The sequence below is a fragment of the Falco naumanni genome, chromosome 4 (assembly GCF_017639655.2).
Source record: "Falco naumanni isolate bFalNau1 chromosome 4, bFalNau1.pat, whole genome shotgun sequence".
Classification (NCBI taxonomy): domain Eukaryota; kingdom Metazoa; phylum Chordata; class Aves; order Falconiformes; family Falconidae; genus Falco; species Falco naumanni.
Window position 1 is genome coordinate 109,371,963 of NC_054057.1, and position 19,527 is coordinate 109,391,489.

The 19,527-nt window shown below is 44.2% G+C and overlaps 1 protein-coding gene across 1 annotated transcript in view; it reads right to left on the reverse strand.

The window, feature by feature from the left end:
• Positions 1-265: 265 nt before the first annotated feature.
• The window catches only part of CFAP92 (cilia and flagella associated protein 92 (putative)), a 40,522-nt gene continuing 21,260 nt past the window's right edge, over positions 266-19,527 (reverse strand). The window contains 12 exon segments of the mRNA XM_040590518.1: positions 266-349; positions 829-906; positions 1,403-1,604; positions 4,180-5,500; positions 7,427-7,545; positions 7,990-8,302; positions 9,103-9,297; positions 11,107-11,446; positions 14,601-14,756; positions 15,618-16,507; positions 17,960-18,144; positions 19,094-19,242. Coding sequence (XP_040446452.1) covers positions 5,336-5,500; positions 7,427-7,545; positions 7,990-8,302; positions 9,103-9,297; positions 11,107-11,446; positions 14,601-14,756; positions 15,618-16,507; positions 17,960-18,144; positions 19,094-19,242 — 2,512 coding nt within the window. The 3' untranslated portion in view covers positions 266-349; positions 829-906; positions 1,403-1,604; positions 4,180-5,335.

The following is a 19,527-nucleotide window of genomic DNA, read 5'->3' on the forward strand; positions in this document are numbered from 1 at the left end:
AGCACTATTCAGACTTGACAGTTTACGCATTTTTCCCCTGCCCCCTCGCTAACCCCAAACAGAACTTGGCTCCCCGAAAGCTCTCCCCTGTGCAGGGTCAGTCTTCTCCCAGTGACATGTTTCACCAGTGTCCCCATACTGGTGTCTGGGAATGATTTGCTGGCGGGATCTCATTAGGCAGGCAGTTATTTCGGGTCGCAGGTACCTGCTGTTCCTGGAGCGCTTTCTGTGCACCAGGTTCCCTGTCTCAAGAACCACTTCGCTGTGGCGTGTGCGGGTGGGGGCGCGTCCTCCCGCTCCTGCCCGTTGGTCTGTCTCGTGACCAGATGAGTGGCCACAGTGAAGTAACCTGGAATGGAAAAGGACTCGGATTAAACTGTATCTGTCCACAAATTCCTGATAGCGGGGTTTGAATAAGGAGCTTTGATCCAGTGCAGGAGCGTTTAGACTGATGTGGGCTCTGGCCACACCTGCCAGCAGCAGGTTCTGGACGGGCCGGTGCCACAGGCGGCCCTTGTGAGCCGGGAGCCCGTGGCCGTAGGGATGCAGCTCCGCTGTGCCTTTGGCAGGCACAGGCCAGCATGGAGCAGCCACGTCCGTGTTCAACCTGGTGAAATACCAGGCTCCGCACTGGCACGAATGAGTCGCTGCTCCACGGGGTGACACGCGCAAGGGCAAAGCCTGACCTTGTTAAGCTGTAGCCCCTCTGGCTCCTGTGGGCGTCTGAAAGATCCCATTTCTGCAATAACCGAATAATGAAATGAAGCAAAGCGGGATCTTGGCTGACTTGATGGCTGACACAACAGCAGCACAAAGGCCAGAACTCACCTCCCACAATGAGGAACACACCACCACCTCGTCCACTTCCCTGCTCCACAGGTCACTGTGATAGTAACTACAGGTTTCCTGTTAATGCAAGATTTGCTGCCTGAGATACAGTTTAATTTAGAAAATTCAAATAACATGAAACTTCTTCAGATTCCTAGCAGTTAAATTAAACTGGAAAGGTAAAAATTGTTCTTCAAGAACTTAGATTTATGCCTTTGATAGAAATACAGCCTACATTCTCCATGCAAGGCCAGGCGTGTGGTTCAAGCCTCAGCACCCTGATGGCTCTGGAAAGCTCAGTCTGCAGACATGCCACACAGAGCGGCACACAGGGCCAGTGTTCACCAGTGGCAAACCCAATTCCTTAGTTCTGGAGTTTGGAGTTGAAAGGGAGACCTCACAAGAACGCCAAGTTAGCCCATATAATTGGTTTGTTTCTTTGGGATACACCCTAAGAATTTAGTTTATCGACCTAGTAATTTATTACTATACTGTCTGCGTACTGTAACTGCCACACACCACACACAACGACACGGGCCCGCGTCTGCTGCCGCTGGCGATCGGGTGGTCTTACTTGAAATCCATGCCTTGGAGTTTCTCAGACTTGTGCTCTGTTGGGCCAGAGGGCCAGAGGGTCACATCCTTGCTCTGCTTCAAGCTGTGCCAGCATCGGGACCAGGTACAAAGCCACTGGTGATGCTCTTCCTGCTTCCCAGGAGGGTGTCCGCGCTGGCCTGACACCACTGGCGGTCCAGCATGGACAGGGCTGGGACGGACTATAGGGCGAGAAAACACCGTGAGCCCAGGTCTCGGCCAGCCAGTTCAAAAAAGGGAGAGGTGAAGAGTCCCAGCCTGCACAGAGGAAGTTTTGGGCGCCTCCGAGCTCCAGAGTCAATTTTTAAATGCACGGATTCCTCAAAGCCTGGACACTGACATGAGAGCTGGGGCACCCCCACGTGCGGTACGTAAATCAGCCCCAGAGCATTTCCCTGTTGGGGAACCACAAGGCTGCAAACGTGCCCAGCCAACGCGCATTGCTCAAACGTGTGCGGGCTTCTAAGCCTGCATCTTTTTAAAAAAAAAAAAGCCATTACGTGCAACCTTTGTGCTTCAAAACCTTCAACATACAAATCACAAACTGATTACTAGTGTTAAGTGAAAAAAACAGATGGACAGAACAAAACCCAACCCACCCACCTCCCCCAACCTCCAAAGTGCACCACTGCCGCGTCAGTAACGACAGACCCCAGCTTGGCAGTGCCCGCAGCCCTGGCGCAGCCCTCGCTGCTTTCCCTGCCTAACAAGCCAGGGGAATGTTTCCCAGGAATTGCCCCAGGACCAGCGAGCTCACCAGCCCCGCGCCCAGCCCGAGCGCGGGCAGCACGCTGTGGAGGCAGGGGGTGAGCACCCCCCACGGCCAGGCTGCTTCCCACCGCGCACACAGACCTGCTCATGGCCGTTAGCAGGCGGCGAGGGAGGTGCACGGCTGGAACGCGGCCCACCGGGATCCACCAGGGTCCTGGGGGTAGCCCAAGTGCCCCCGCTGTGGCCCAGCAATCCCCAGGCTGGACAGGTGACACAACCTTTTGTCAGAGCCAGAAATCCCCATCAGGAAGGCAGGGGGCAACCCGCTCTAAGGTGCTACAGCAAAGATGATTAAAAAAAAAACAGGAAAAAAGTGATCAGGTGAAGGAGGCAGCAATCTAAGAGAAACAAATTGGTAGAGAACACGTTAGCGTCAGAATGCACAGATAATAGAAGGCAGCGGCGCTGAAACTAGCTAGTGGAGCCAAGACATTGTTCACCCTTCTGAAAACTGGCATAAAATGAAAAATGGCATAAAAATAAGCAGAAAATAAATGTGACTCTGCGTATTTAGCTTTAATATCATCATTGTGTTTAAATTCTGTGTTCCTTCAGTGAGGTACATCACCCAGCAAGGACGTTTTCTTTTTCTGTCAGAGGAAAAACACTGTACTAGAAAATGAGGTTAGTTTGGAAATTATTAAGAGCAAGAACTAAAAATACAGTGCTTGCTTTTGTTTGGTTGGGGTTTTTTAAATCTCTCTTCCAAGGCAGACCCTTGGATGTTAATGTGCGTAACATCTCCTTTGTAAAGGGTTGTCTTTGCAAAAGGGTAGCTAATTCTGTGAGGCAAGACAAAGGTCTTCCCCAGGGCTGCAGTTGGAAGGCTTGAAAAATGCAGTCAAGAAACTTGGGATATGAGAGAGTCAAGTCTGACGGCTGCAATTAGCATGGCGTGGAGCGCAAGATTGAGTTATCCGATAAACTAATATCAGTATGTATATGCTAGATCTAGCATATGTATATGCTAATCTAGCAAAAAGCGTGGTGTATTGGAATTATAGGAAACAGGCAAAAAGTCCAAGATGAACAAGTTTCATAGTTTGCACAGTCAAATCAAAAGAGGAGGCCAACACAGAGAGCACAAAGGGCTGCGCGGCTCAAAGCCGGGGGAGGCCCAGCAGCTCGCTGCTGTGCCCGCTTCGTAGAAGGACTGGTACTCAGAATATTGAAAAACAAAAAAAGGTGGGGGGTGGGCAGCAGTGAGCTGGCCTCAAAGGTTGAATTCTGCTTTTGTTACCAACGTTCTCATAGTTCCTGTGTTTGTTTTTCTAGCGCATTTGTAGGCAAAAGGGAGCTTCAGCCCCTTTGATCAAAATCGGCTTTAAAAGCACGCTCAGGGTGCGGGTCAGTCGTTTAGATGCAAGCCCTGACTACACAGCCAACAAAAGAACAGTTAGGGGCAAGGCCACCCATACAGCTTTTCATATTAATGAGCGCAGATCCTTTAGTCCTGCAAACTGGGGTGTCCGTGGGGGGTTTCTGCGCCGACAGGCTGAGGCGCAGCGCCAGGGAAGCCTATACAGCGCTATGGCAATCAAGGGGACACATGGTGAGACATTTGGCATCTAGTCTATAGAAGTGCCTCGACCCCTACATTTCATGATGGGACATTACAATTTCTTTTAGAGCTGCTAAGCCAGCTGGCCAAAAATTGTTCTTCTTTTCTCACCCACTGCACACCAACAGGCAAGCTAGTTAATTGAACAGAAATTCTCCTCCCTCCTCCATTATCTCTGACCGTCAAAGCAAAGAACTAAATAAAAAAAAATAAATGTAAAAGAATCATTTTGTGCCTGGGCTATGTTTTTCTAAGAGTTTTGTAAGACTGAGTCAACCAGGGCTATCAACACCAATTTTAGCAAGTGTTTTTACTTCCAAGAGTATTGTGCTAAATTAAGAGTGTCACACACGACCTGCCTTTCCGAAGGCGCAGGACAGCTGGCTTGGTGCCAGGGTCAGGTCCCAAGGACAGTCACCCTTTACCTTCAGAACCGGTCCCGCTTTCCCGGCTGAGAATTTCCCAGGTTCATCTTTCAGAAGTCCTTGGTGCTTCTGTCGCTGGGACCTGGCTCTCGGCCCACGCGTGGGTAACCCTTTCAGCTGGGTATCATCGAACGCGGTTTGCAGAATCGGAGCAGCAGCTTCACAAGGCTAACAATGGACTGTAAAAGAAAAACCAGGCAAAGGAAACCGGCGAGGTGAAAAGATAACGTTTGGCTGCTGGAGCTAAAAGCAGCAGGGTAAGCGCCTCTTGCGCAGGGCAGCCTTTCTCACAAAGGTGCCGCTAGCAGAAGGGTGCGGGCGTTAAAACCACGGCTAGTCCCCACTGCAGCCCACTGCCCTGTGGGCTCCATAAAACACATGTGAATGTGGAATTAATCCTGACTGCTTCCCAAAAGTATTCCTCTGTAAGAAGCCCTTGAGAAGAACTGCACTAAGTTTAACTTAGTTATTAAGCGTTTTGTGAGTTACAGGGTAACGTGCAGCAGAAAAGTTGTAAAAAATGAAGATTTGAGCAACCGCAATAAATCTATTATTTTTCTATTCATAAATATTCCAGTGAATCTCACTTGGTTCAGGGGAAAAAAAAAAACCCCATACACACCACAAACCTTCAAAATCCTATTTCATAACAAAATACAACTTTGTTAGTGTTTGTGGGCGAACACAAGGTTATACCCGGCCGCCCCACTGAGGCACGTGGGAGGCTGCTGCGACGGCGCGGATGGAAGTGGCTCAGCCCAGCCCCCCTCCGGGCCGATTCCCTGGTGCTGCACACGGTGGGCGAGCGGCTTCTGGTCCGACCCCGGTAACTAGAGCTGAGCGTCCCCCGCCCGTGTTTAAGGAAGGTCAGGCAGCCCACAAAGCTGGCTTTACCGAAGGACAGGCCAAGAAGGATCTAGACCTCCCTGTCGTATTTTACTACACGCAAAGGAACCAAGGCTCAGAAGCTGGGGGGTAAATCTGGAGCGCGGCCGAGGTCTCGCATCCCAAGATGCCTCGTTTGCCGGAGCGTGGAAGTTTTGCTGTGTACAGCTCTGCTCACTAAACCTCTTTGCATTCAAACTCCCTTCCTCGACGGCAGAACTGAACAAGCTTCGGGACCATATGTCAGAGCTTCCAGTTAAAAGCTTTGTGATTAGTTAATTTTAACAGCTCCATCACCAGTCTGCGGAGCTGTTGTTACGAAGAGCTCAGGTGGCTTCTTGTAAAGATCAAAATCGATGCGCCGTTTGTCCCAGCTCCATCTGTCTCGCGCCAGCACTGGCTCTACGTTAGCGTGCAGAGCATTCTCCTGCCACTTCTAAATGAAAACGGAATCCATTTAAGAAGCCAGGCCAAAATCACCAGGGAGAAGTCACAAAAACCTAAATTAGCCAGACTCTTGGGTGGCGATCTAACTACCATAATAGGATCTTACCAACGTCCACACTGCCCTACACAAGCCTATTGCTCCCTGTAATTAACCTTTCCATTTGTTGTCTTTGATACACACAAATAAGAACAAAAATCCTCTTTGTGAGCAAACTGCTGATAGCCTAGTACTGAGCTGCTACCTACCGCGCAGGCACTTCCAGGATTCCTGGGAAACACCTGTCAGGGCACCCAGGTTCATATTCATGTCACATTTCTCTGCAGTGATATAACGGGTCTGATGCACTTTCCCGTGCTTCATACACAGCTGCTAAACTTGCAGGTGAACGTGGACCGTCCCTCTCATCCAGGTGGCTCCATGTCAGCACCCTCCTCTGCACAATGAGAGCGAGAGGACGGACTCAGCCCCAAACCAAACCAGTTGTTACCTTTGCCCAAGGGGCAGGAGCGGGCTGGTCGTACGGAGCTGCCGGAACAGCGAGAGCTATACATCATCCCAAGGATAATCTTACAGCACAGTGCTTTTAGAAAGCAGAGGCTGTCCTAGTGCTTCTAAAAATACAGTCATCAGTATTGAACTCCTGGGGCCAAGAGCCCAGGTGTCTCGAGGAAGCAGGTGAGAGAAGCAGCACGTGCATTGGAATCACGGCAGGAATATTCATCATCACAATTGTGAAACAGGAGTTCAACCTTTTGTGATCACCTGACTACCCGCTGCTGAAGTACCAGTTAGATTTTTTTTCAGACAAAAAAATTATCCTTCCCAAGCTACAAAGGAATTCCCACTGTCTGTTGTTAGCCTGGTACTTTCACTGTTTTACCTAAAACTGTGTAGTTAAAGGACAGCTGAGTCAGTGCAGAAGCCGTATGGAGATATTTCAGGAAACCAGAACTCCTCCAAGAACTGTTTTGCCTGCCAAGGGATGGTGTTACAGAAGATGGCTAAATTGTGTAGCTGAGAAGAAAGCCAGGATGGTTGAAGAGGCAATGTACCAAACCCAGACTGCCCCAGAACGGGATCCTAACAGTTTCCTGCTTTTGTTCCACCTTTCAGGTAACACGACTGGTAAGTTCAGGATCGATCTCCATTATCCAGTATAACGCTGGTCACGCCCAGCCCTGCATGAGCAGAAGGAGCCCCCTTCCTCTTTTCTCCCAGCTCCACAGGCAGCACCAATGCTGCCCAGCTGTTGGTCCTGCCAGGTTACCCTTAGTGCTGCCCAGGGTCAGGTCAGCTCCCTTCCCCTCTCTCGTCCCGTCGCTGGGTGCCAATGGGCAACACAATGTGCTGATAACTGCTGCTCCCACACGGCGTGTCACATTCCCACATTTATTCAGTAACTGGTGTCAGCTGCTGCGCTCTAAGCCCGCTACCCCTTTTTCAGCTTGTCAGGTTTTGATCCTGTGCTGCTGAGCTCCCTTCCTCTCCTTTGGCTCTTCGGCAAGAGGCACCAGGTACCGCGCTGTGCTGCCTGCCTTCGGCTGCTCTCCGCCAGGGAACCTTCTCTGCTCCTTCGGGAGAAGGCACAGGCTCCAGCATCACGGATCAGAAACAGGCACTGTGTTTTCGCTAACCTTTCCACTTCAACTATACTCTAACCTGTTTGAGAAACTACTTTCATTTGTATTTTTTTTTTAAAAAAAACAAGATAAATAAAGCCTGAAAAATTAAATTAACACCCACACATTCTTGCAAGATACTGTAATAAGATTCCAAGCATACAGTTTGTTCCACTCTGGGCTGTGACTGTGTGCAATTAATTTGGTAGAATTTACTGATCCCGCACAAAAAAAAATAAAAATCTCTCTGTTCTAGTCCCTTTATTTCCTCATCTTGCCAATTCTAATAACATACAAATTTTCTTCCGAGCAGCAGACCACACGTGCTTGAGTACGCGCAGCGAAGACTGTTCCAAACAGGGAATTGCAAACTAGTCAACTTGATGATCCAGTAAAATGGCAGAAATCTAGAAGCTAAAGAGTAAAGAACAGAAGAAGGGAGGGAGGACACAGGGCAGAAAAAACGATAGGCAACACAGTGGTGGTGGACCAACACCCCATAAAATTGTAACTGCAATCCATGAATAAAAGATGGAGGAAAAATAAGCAGTGAGGGAATTTGGAAACCTGAAGGAAATGAAGGAAGGCTACAACTAGATTGGCAACTCATAAAGAATAGCCTGGAACCCATCCAGAATGCAGTATTATGACTTTTCTGACACTAGACCCCACCTGAAAATGTAAAACAAAGCACTTTATACTCCATTAATATCCAATTAATACTGGAAAATGGATTTTCTGTATGTGTTCAGGGTAGAATTTGCATATCCAAATGAACGGTCATCTGGGAGAGCTAGGTGCTGATGTACCCAATTGCAAATACAAGTGTCATCCTCAAAACTGCTGCCTAGGCTGTACCCCTCGAAAGAGGCTTTTGTACGTTAAAGCAGTCTGCCCCCTTCAAGCCTCTTAAAATGCACGAGTTCACTTGGGGCTGTTCATTTAGGTTTTCCGTTACCTCCCGTAACTCCTCCAGACGTGCCTCATCAGGCATCCAAGGGTGCAGGTGGCTTCCAATGCTGCCCTTAAATCCAGGAAATACAAACCCATCCGGGGACAGCCACACACTCCTGGATTTTGCCAAGAATTCCTTACAGGCAGCAACCACATCCACTGGGTCAAATGTGGCTGACAGATACTCCTGACAATATGTGAATCTGTTATCTGGCTCCTACAAAAAAAAAAAAAAAAAATTAAAAAAAAATCTGTTGGCGTGAATTCCCCTTTGCTGGGAAAGGAGCTCGTAAGGTACAGAACCAGTATAATTTATTTCCTTAAGACTTCAGGTAATCATAGATCAAAATTATATAAAAAATATATCATTAAATATTTTTTAAAAGGCTTCACGTTTCATTCTCTTATGATGCAATGATGGATTTCATGGCAAGCAGTATAACAGAATCTCTGTAAAATAATTACAGAAAGAAACATCTTCAATATTATTTGTGCAAAAAGACAACACTAGTTCATACTGTGGTGATGGTACATTACGAACAGTTTTCACACCGCTACAGTAATTGCCGCTAGCTGACACGAAAGCAGCATTTGTTACTAAGATTCAAAAGCCAACTATATATGTATAAATATATATAAAAGACAAAAGCAGGTAAGTGCAATCCTTCAAATGTGGTCGTAAATGTGTTCTTCAAATCACTTAATACTGCATACATGGATGCTGCAATTACTCAAAAATTCTCCCGTTTACAATGTGTGGGACACAGAACTGGAGGTCACCACCCAGGTTATCCAAACCTGCACTCAAAATGACAGCCCAAAGCGCGGAGACAAGACAACTGGACTATAACCAACAGCATTAAGAGCAGAATTTTGTTTTGCATGAACGAATAAGCAGTAGATCCCTTCCTACGCACTAACATGGCAGTTACCAGCGTGTAAATATTGAATTCATCTCTCTCTTTGAAGCACTGCATAGAGCAAGCCAAGACCTTCCAGTGACGTGCCTCGATTTACCTTTGCCATTTCCTGGCGAAGATGCCTCTTTGCGAGCTCTGCAGAATTCAGGCTCTGAGCGCTGTAGTTAAAGACAGCTTTGCCATCAACCGGAACAATCCTGAAAGTTTCAAGTTTTGCCTTTTCCACCTTTCCCTTGGGCTGGCACACAGCGCCAATGCCAGCCTGCAGAGAGGGGCTACATGTGGGTTCTGTCTGAAGTGGGAATTCCGAGTGTTACAAAAAAATTATAAACAAGCAAATGATTCTGTAAACATTTAAAAAACCCCAATTTTAACAAAACAACTAAAAAAAAAATCTGTATCTGGATTTATTACACAACAGCTCTTTGTTAATAAAATATTCCACAAAAAGACTCTATTTAAAAAAAGAAGAAAGCACTATTTCACCTTTGCATATGATATTCTGCAAGACTAATGACAGCAGACTGGATGCAAGCACTCAAGAGAGAACGCCTCCTACTTACAGATTGAAATAGTTGTTCTGGAGAGCTGATTATGGTTGTCTTCAAATGAGATAAGATTAGTTCTTTCATTTCTATGACTCTATTAACACCCCAGCAAATACAGTGACATGAGGAAACACCATTATTAGAACTCTTCAAATTTCCTTCCTGACACAGCATAATTAAACCCTCATACCTATTCATTGCCTTAAGAATGTCATTCTACTGTGTTTACGGTAATTATGGCTTTGAATTCAGCCTCTGCCATAATAGGTAATTACAGCAAGAGAGTAAAATTGAATTTTGGATGTCACTTCCCTGTGATATCCATGACATCCACTTCCTTTTTTTTTTTTTTTTAAATCAAAAAGCCTAAAAGATTACCTTACCTTTTATGAAAAAAATATTTCCATATTTTCTTTTCTATAGAGGACTTCCCAGTTCCTCTGTTAGCCTGATCCGAAAACATGTATAAAAGCAAACCTGCTTAAAACACCCACTGGGAAGACTGCCGACCTTACACAACAAAATAACGCTACACTTAACCTACACAGAACGATGAGGCCCTCGAGCCCTGCTGCTCTCATCCCCCCTATGACATTATGAATGCAAGTAGCAGGAACAATTACTTAAGATTTTCTCCTTTTCTAGTCCCGTGTAAAGAGATCAAGACTGAAAAAAGAAACAATTAAGAATTAAATTTCTTTCAGTCTAGCCAAGACAGTACCCTTGCACAGGAACACAGATTTCCACTTCTCAGGCAAAATCCCTTCGTATTAAAATTCATCCAGGAAAAAACATTCAGAGCTATTCTTCATAAGCCACGGGATGGCTGGAGTCCTCAGCTAAGCTATTTACTCCAAAACCCAGTTCAGGCTGCCAGGAAACAAGTGGGACATCCCTCCTTTGATGTCTATATTCACAGGAAAGCGTTTAGTTTCAACACATTTTCCCCGAGGCAACAGAAGGGCTGGGTGGACACTGGCGGTGAGGGAGAAGAGGTTCTAAAAAGCTTCACCGTTTCCTTAAAGCTCAGCTCAGCTCTGTCTGCAACTACTGGTTTTATTTAGTCAAGGATAAATGCCACCAGGATTGCCCAAAGGCAAGCAGGTCTTTCACACAGCAAGAGCAGAAGGCACAGCTCCCACAGGAGCTCAGCTGACCGGCTCCCCTGCAAGCGTCGGAGGGCTGGATGACACGCTAAAGCGCAATGGGGGAGCTATGGGGAAGAGAGAGGCAAAGAAAAACAAGAACCCAACCCAAAGATAAATTACAAGTCCTTTAAATAAACACCTTTCTTACCGCTCACACAGCATCTCCTCTCTTCACCTAGGATTGCCTTCTCCTTTGAGAAGTAATTACATTTGCAATTCGACTTTTGCAAAAGAAAATAACCCTGCACTTTTTCATAATGTTTGTGCAACACCTACAAACACCCTACCAAAAGTTTTTAAGCCTAATGAGACATTGTTTCAGGAGACAAAGGAGGTGTTGATTAAGGACGTGAAGTTTTGCAGCTCTGAGGCTTGCTTGCCTCCTGCGTATCGCTAGTTACTCACCCCAGCAGGGTTTCTCTCAGAAGTCTTTTTGCCTGCTATTTCTTTCTTCTGTTGCGCACACGCTTCATTGTGGTTATCGAATGAAGAATGTACTGCCTGGTTCCCTCTGCTAACTTTTCCTGGTGCTGTATAATCATCGGAGGAAAATGAGAGCAAAGGAGGTTTCCGAGTGAAGAGATCCTCGTCGGTTAGGGGCACTCCGTATTGGCGGCTCAGGGCTGTGATCACCTCTGCTGAGGGCAGCAGATCCCCATGCGTTACATCCCTCAGCCTCTTACTGTGGCAGAGCTAACGAAGCCTACAAATAGACATCAACATTTCATTATTTGCATAAAACGCGCTGCCATTAAATCATTACAGTTGATATCACCGTTGAAAAACTACACAATCTTCTTGAAAGAGCTTTTTGTTAAGAAATTACGGTCAGTTCACGTATGCTGGCATTTATCAGTAACAAAGAAGTTCAGCAGTTTAATAAACCTACGAGGAATATTCTAGGAATGTTGCCGGCACTGGATTTAGCTGCAAGTTAGTGATTAGTTGCTGAGTTTCTCCAGCCTCTGGAAAGGCAGTGAAGCAGCCTCCCTTCGTGCACACCGGTTCTAGTGTACGACACATATTTATGTTGAACACCCACTGAAATCCACCCTGCCTTACCTCTGTTTTCCAGCACCTTCTGATCAACCTTCATTCCATACACCACCCATGACAACGCTTACCTCACGTCGCATTTCTTGTCGTTCGCTGCATTTGGCCTGAAGAGGTTGGTGTCAACACAAAAGCCATTCTACCTATATGACAGCTCCTGACCCCCCTGCACACACTTTGGACACGGGCACTAAATTCTCAGGCCACAGCAGAGACTGTGAAATAAAGTGCCTTACGTGATGGCCAAACATAGCATTAGGATTCCTTCCCCAACGTGGGAATTTATTAATTCATTTATCACATTGCTATTCTTTATTTGAGAAGAGTAACTTTGCAAAGTACTGTAGAAGAATTCAGTTGTAAAATTACTGCCACATTATTTTCTTACCATTACTTTTGAACAATACATGTGACTGATAACTTTAATGTCAAAGTGGCATCAGCATTAATGACACACATTGAGTTTATATTGCTACGTTAAAAATTCAGTTGGACAATGTGCATATGGATCACGTGCATTAGTTTCTCTACAACTAAAATTATTTCCTGGTTAATTTTAGCAGAAGGAAATCTATCAAGAAGCAGCAGTTTCTGTTGTGCACACATTAAACCACCAACTGACTACAGAAAACCAAAAACTAAAAAAACCCAACCACCATGAGCTCTGCGGTCAGTTCAGCCTGCATGCTCCAGCGAAGAATTTACTTGCATTCTCTGAATAATTACAGACACAGCAGAATAAGGGAAAGGCAAAGAGGACTGACACCCAAAGCCTGGCAGACACGATCCTCTCCTCTGTGACGGTGGGTTGCTGAAACGAGCTGCTGCCTAGGACACTGGATCAGCCACTAAAGATGCTTTTCCTGAGGTTCTCTCTGATTTTATAGCAATGAGTACGGTGCAGTATAGTAATCATCCCTGCAGCTCCACTTCTCTATAGCAAAAATTACCCCCCTGCATTTAAAATTATCCCAAGCATCCCAAAGCCTTCACTTTCACCACAGGAACCCAGGCTGCAGCTATCTAGCAAGTTGTGCACAGCGGCTAACCTGCTGATTTAACTTTCTTTTTTTTAGACAGGAGATAATACAATAAAATTGCACAAGGAAATTAACTGCCAAGTACCTAAAAGATGCAGTATTATGTTATCTTCCATCTCAAATGTTGCCAGCACACAGCTTAAGGAAAAAAGCTATTTACCAGCCATCAAAAAAAAAAAAAATGACTCTTCAAGACATCACAGTGTTGGTCGCCAGTCAGCTTCTTTCCCTCCCCATCTCACAGAATAAATAGAAAACAAATTACAGATACGTGAAGAGGTACCCAAGTTATATGCAGAGATCATTAGAATGAATATACTTCGGAACTTTAAGTGTAAAGGTCTGGCTTTTCATTAGCTTAATGAAGTTAAGTTTCATTAGTCATCAGCAAAAAAGCAGTTCTGGAACTCGAATGCGTCAGCCAGCGAGGGGGAACAGCCAGGTGTGCTAAACCAGCCTGCCAGGTCGGAGGTTACTGCACTCGTTTTCCAGCAACTGCCCTGACATATGCAAATTAAAACTTGTAGCAAACGGGCGATCCGTACGTAACACGCATTACGGAGCATGTTTTACTAAAAAGCAGCATGTGGGAGGGCGAGGGGGAAGGCTGCTACAAGTCTGTGAGTCTATTATTGCACATTAACAAAACTCTTTTATGAAATCAGACTGATGCTTAGGAGATGTCCACTCTTTCTTGTTTCAGGACTAAATGTCTCCATCCCTTTCAAACAAGCTTTGCAGGATTCCAGTTCAGAAGTTAATCAAAACCAGCCAGTCTATTGCTAGAAAGCAAAGCAAGCAAATCACAGTTCTCTGCTTTCTAAACCCAACTTGCTCATATCAGAGATGGACGGTACCTTGTTCCACTTCTCAATAGATGTGTCTTAATTGACAAATAAACAAAAAAGCCACACAGAAATTTTTTTCATTGATTAGTAAAATACAGATAGAGAGGTACACACATAAGACCTCACCCATTTTCTTTGTCTTTAATCCATCTCATGAGATGTAACGTCAGAGGTGCTTTAAGGCCAACAGCTGTGAATACCTGACAAAGTGAGCAACCTGGCAGAGATAAGCAACAAATCCCCCCAACAAAAAGCCAGCAACAGGAAACATTCTCCCAGCTCTCACAAAACTCCTCCAATTCTCTAGTTACCTTAGGGAAACTGGTTTTAGAATTCCCCACTTAGTTCAAGTGATTTTCTGGCTCTATCAGGTCCTACTTGGCCTCCTCCTTTACTCCACCTCTATAAGAACAGAGCAGAGAAAGTAAATCCTTCCCAGCTGATGCTTCTGACATTGGAATTTTCTCTTTCTTCAATTAGTAGTACATGCAGACAGTTTCTGATATACCATCCTACTGATACACCTCTCTCCTCTTCTTTACAAAGTGTAAGTTTCTGCCCAAACTATAGTGGGCTCACCAGGCGCCCACTACCACTCCATCAGCAGTTAGGAACCCGTGCTCTTCTGCCTTACCACACCTGCGCTAAAACAATTACCACCAGGTCCACGGACTGCTTTCATCAGGGAAAAGACCCCCAAGAGCAGTAATTTCTGTACCAAATAGTCACTCTATTAACATTGAATTTCTTGACTATGAATCTGGACAAGTCATACCTGGACAAGGCTTGGAAACACGCCCAGGGAAGCTCGCCTCTGACGTAGGGCAGGGCTGTTTTGTGAGAGTGAAGAGGGGCTGACAGAGGCAGAAATGACGGAAGGTAGCTCCCCGGTCTGCATACAGGCGCTGGTGGAAAGACAGTTGTGAGTTATAGAGTATTTCCAGGTGTCCACCTTCACGTCTGTGAGTCCTGTAAGAAAGTACCCCAGCGACAAGGCTGACACCGTGCAATTACCGTACAGGCTGCGGAAGAGTTACCCTCTCTAGTGAAACTGCTTTGCTTTGGTCCTTGGGATGGAACCTCTTTCCATGGCCTTCGCTCCACACAGACTGTTCTGAAAACATTATTTTGGACAAAATGACAAAGAAAAACATCAAAACTCTCATGACATAACTGAGTTAGGTATGTTTTCTTTTTAAGCCACATGGCAAACATCCGAAAGGAAGCTCACCTCAGTTTCATCAGTGTTGTGCCCCTTACCAGCCTTAGTGTAGCTACTAAAGCATTATATAACCATTTCTACTACAGATAGAAAACACATACTGCAGCGTCAAACAAAGCTTCGGGTTTGGTTACAGGTGAGCCCTGACAAGAGACACCTTTTCATGCAGTAATTTCAGTAACTGCAATGAAGTGACTCGCATCAAAATAACCCCCCAAAACCCGCAACAAAACAAACCAACAAAGAACAAACCACTACAGGAAAGCTTAAACAACATGGCTACAGTGCTGGAAAAAATATCAATTATTTTTAAGTATTATATTTGAGGGAGACATTCACTTTGAATTTGTCGTGTTTTCCCCTAAACTCAAAAGAAGAAACAGCTTGAAGTCCAGCTTCCTCATGGTGACTGTTTTGTTTTAGACACCATAAAGTACTTTTTGCCATTATTTAGAATTGGCAGATTATAGCGTCGTTTGCACAAACCAAGCAGCAGCTTAACAAAAAAAAGGACACGTTGCTATCCTCATTTTAATTTTACATGGATGATCTATCGTGTAACATGATAAAGATGAGAAGATTATGTCTCAGGTGAACCAGCCACTGGGACTCATACCCACTAAAACCCCATAAAAAGCATCAGCAATGTACTTGCCCATGTATCTTTGTATAGAAAAGGATGGGGGAGGTATAAATCAAATTAAAATCTCGGGATCTAAGGCAATAACTGATGAAAAACCTCAAGTCTCTTACCTTTCAAAGTGTTTATCCCATAGTTTCTGGATTGCTTTGTCTTTTAATCCCTCCAAGACAAAGAGATGAGTTGCTCCATCCAGTAAGTGAAAACCAGTAACAATATCCAACTCCGAAATTTTCTCAAGTGTGGTTTTCAGTTTCAATGCAGCAAGAGCCATTCCAATTAAGTGTACAGGATAGCAGTCCAGCCGGAGGGCTTTAGCATTGATTTCTGTAACCTCTTCCACCAAATCATGTAACAAAGATGGATTATTGTAGTCAAAAATGTAGATTATAGAACCATACGGGCAATTTGTGACTTGAGCATCAGCAATCTCTCCGTGCAGTCCCAATGGCACGGCTGTTTCCACTCTTACTTTCAAGAGTGAGCCTGGTTCTAGGTAATGTCCCATAGGTAGTAGGGAAGAATGACTCACTGATTCTGCGATTTTCTCTTTTTCATCCTCTTCACTGAAAGCAGCTGTTCTTGGAGCTGAACAGTTATGGATGGAAGCACTGATAGTCAAGCACTTTTTACCCAACAATAAATCAGTTAGACTGACTTTAGCTACCCCATGTGGATGCCAAACTTTGTTCACTGTATAAGAGTTACAGGCTGTGGATTTGCACGCGAGGAAGCTCTCCTTACCCACTTTTTCATCAGCTGCACCCTCCCCAAACAAAGATGGCTTTTTTGTGTTGTTTTCAGTGTTTCTATCATGATCATGAACTTCAGTCTCCAAAGGTGGACCTTGAAGATATCTCTGTAATTCCCCAGGTTTCATTGTCCCTGTCAGAAGTACATTAACATCCTTAAAGTAGACATGAGTTCCATGGAGTTGTCCATGAGTTCGATGAGGTGGGAAGTTGTGAGATTTGTATGTGCAGTAGGTGGGAAGACACAACTTCTAAACAACAAAAAACAGGGAGACACAGATATTTGTAGCATCAACCTTTTTCCTTTTTATTTTTAACCTCACCAAAGAATCAGCTTTTCTAGTAGATAAGGTATGGTGGACATACCTCATGGCACAAATTATGGTCTTTCAAGCAGCAAAGAGGCCATTATACATGCCCAGACCCTGGATTTGGGGAATATGCTGTCCTCAACTTTGTTGACTTTCCAAATACATCAGAAAAACTCTTATTGTTTCTAGATCATTAAAAAGGAGAATGCTGGGGACTGCAATGGCTCCCACAACTTATTTTGTTTCTCCCTGTGCATTAGGATTCAAGACCTAAAATAAACGCCTATAGCAAGATGTTAGGAAATTCAACAAGTATAAAGGGATACTTTAGGGAATGGACTGTATGATCTGCATCATTAGCCATTTGTTTGAAAATTCAGGGAAGCAAACAAGGGGATTAATTCCACAGTATTTGTCATTCCTCCACGTAAGCATCCATCAGCATTACAGCAGCCTGCATGGAGGCAAGTTCAATTCCAGGACTACCCTGACAATTCCAAATTTGCCACCCTTCACTGATATTCTCCCAGTTTCTCCTTATAAATACTGCACCAGTTTGCCTAGTCTGTCATAAGCCCTGCAGTGTAAAACTCCACTGCAGAACTATACGCGCCTGTATAAAGCTCCTGACATAATACTATTAAACTATTTTTACAAAAACATCATACTGATTATAAGGACCAGGCTGACGCAACTGGAACCAGATCTTTCATATACCATTCCCTTATAATTCCACCTCAGAGAGGGATCAACAAAACAGTTCCTGAAATCAAAGGACTTTGACCTTAATTTCACTTTCACACTAACAATATATAATACTCAGAAAAGAGCCTTTTTTTTCAAATATTTCAAATTCTTTCATCCTGAAGATGCAAACATTTGACACAAGAATGTATGTTCTAACTCATCTCTCAAAATTTATAAATATAAGACCAAAAACTTTAAACTATATTCTCACCAATATAGACATTTCTTTGTGCACAGCATTTTTAAAGATGTGAAACATTTGCTTTTTTTTTTTTTAAAAAAAAAGTTAAATAATATTTTTAACATGGGAACAGAAGTTGTTCTAACTAGTAAGTCAACAGATACTGACTTGTCAGGAAATTGTTGCAAACCATATAGCGCTGTGACTGAATTGGATCTTCTCTGGCTTCCTCAAGATCCACTGCTCAGAAATCAAAATGGAATGACTATATATAAATTATTGCCCTTGTAAAACACACGGATTGCCGGTTTTGCTCATGTACCCACTGTTTATCATGAAGTATTTTAGTCATCTTCTCCAACTTTGCTACTAATAAGGAAAGTTACCTTTAAAACCATGTCTGTATTTTAAGCAAAGCTACTTCAGGGTAACAAGGAAATTCTTTCAAAAAGAAGCAGCAGTACCTGCAGCACTTCCGTGGGTACAGGTGTGTTTGGGAGGCAGGTAGCCAAAGTAATCCTTATAGTCGGTGGATTCAATTCATGTCTTTGTCTTTCAGACAGAAGAGGTGTTTCCACAGTGAAAGTCGTGTAAGCATCTAAAATTTCAGGACTGTTTTCTGCCAGACAGCTGATCACCAATTTTTCTCCTTTTTAAACATAGAAGATTAAATACTGTTATAGAAGCAATCCCACCCAGGCACCTATGTTTGATGCAATTAATTACAAACCTCCACTGAATTTGTATTAAAACAAAACAAAAGTATTGTTTCAACTGCTTCAAATATTATTTATCTTTTACAGTAAGAAGAAAATAGCCCCCAAAGCAGCATCAGAATCCTCACTTGGGCTAACTGCTGAAAGCACACAGGATTTATTTCTTTTTAAAGCTGTAAATATACAGTTCACATAAACACAAAAATTCAAAGAGTTCAGAGACTTTTGTCAAAATTAAACTCTTTGTTAAAGCTAAACAAGCACCTTTAAACAAACTGACTTCCCTGCAAGCAGCTTTGCCACATGCATACAGTCAGCAGCTGAGTTTCATGCTGCATGACATATTGCTGTTTCTGTCTGTGTGCACAGAGCACAAAGGGGAGATTTAACTCGCTACACAAAAATAGAACAACATATGTTAATAATGAATGTTAATCTAATCACAGGCAGGAAACCACAGAAACAACCCACTCAACTGACCGATACCCCATTTTCAACACACTAAATCAAACAGCACACAAGAACTTGGATGCATGTGCTGATGGAGAACTACAACGCAATTATTTTTGACATTCTGCCTTTCAGAGCACACAGACCTCTAAACATATGTCAGCCTCCCTCCGGTCAAAATCAAATCCTAAATCTTTCTTAACCAGTTTGATAAAAAATGCAGCAAGCAAGCACAGCAACTCGAAAGAAGAGCTGCAGAAATATTACTGCTGCTGGTCCTCATTTATAAAAGACAGTGTTTATCCAGAACGTGAAATTCCCTAGGGATCTTTCAAGACAGCTTCCAGCAGGCAGACCCACCAGCCCAGGCACTTCAGAGGAGCAGACACGGAGCACACCCAGCGCCTCACTGCCTCCCTAGCGGAGCAATACCTGCGAGGAGAGGCATGGCGTCTAACTGCAGTGAAGTAATGCCCTCCTCCTTTGCCGCAGTAGCATCGATGCTTCTTTTAGGACCAGAACGTTTTCTACCTGTTGGTGGAAGGCAGGGTTGGACTGAGTAGGAAGAAGGAAACATTTTGCTGCAATTAAACAATGAAATAATTTACAATTTACTGCAGTAGGTGGCATAACTCAGAATCATCCTTAGAAAAGATGTCGATTATACCCTTTAACACCAGCTTAGGCTGGTTTTTCAATATGCTCAAATGTCCATTGCACAGTCCGCTATACTGTATACAGAATTCCTGCTTTACAAAAAACCTATTTAAACCCAAGTATTTAAACCCTACAGTCAGATCCTTTGTCCAGTCAGTTAACTAAGCAAGCACAGAATTCCAGTACAAGCAGCTGAAGTTTGACAAAAA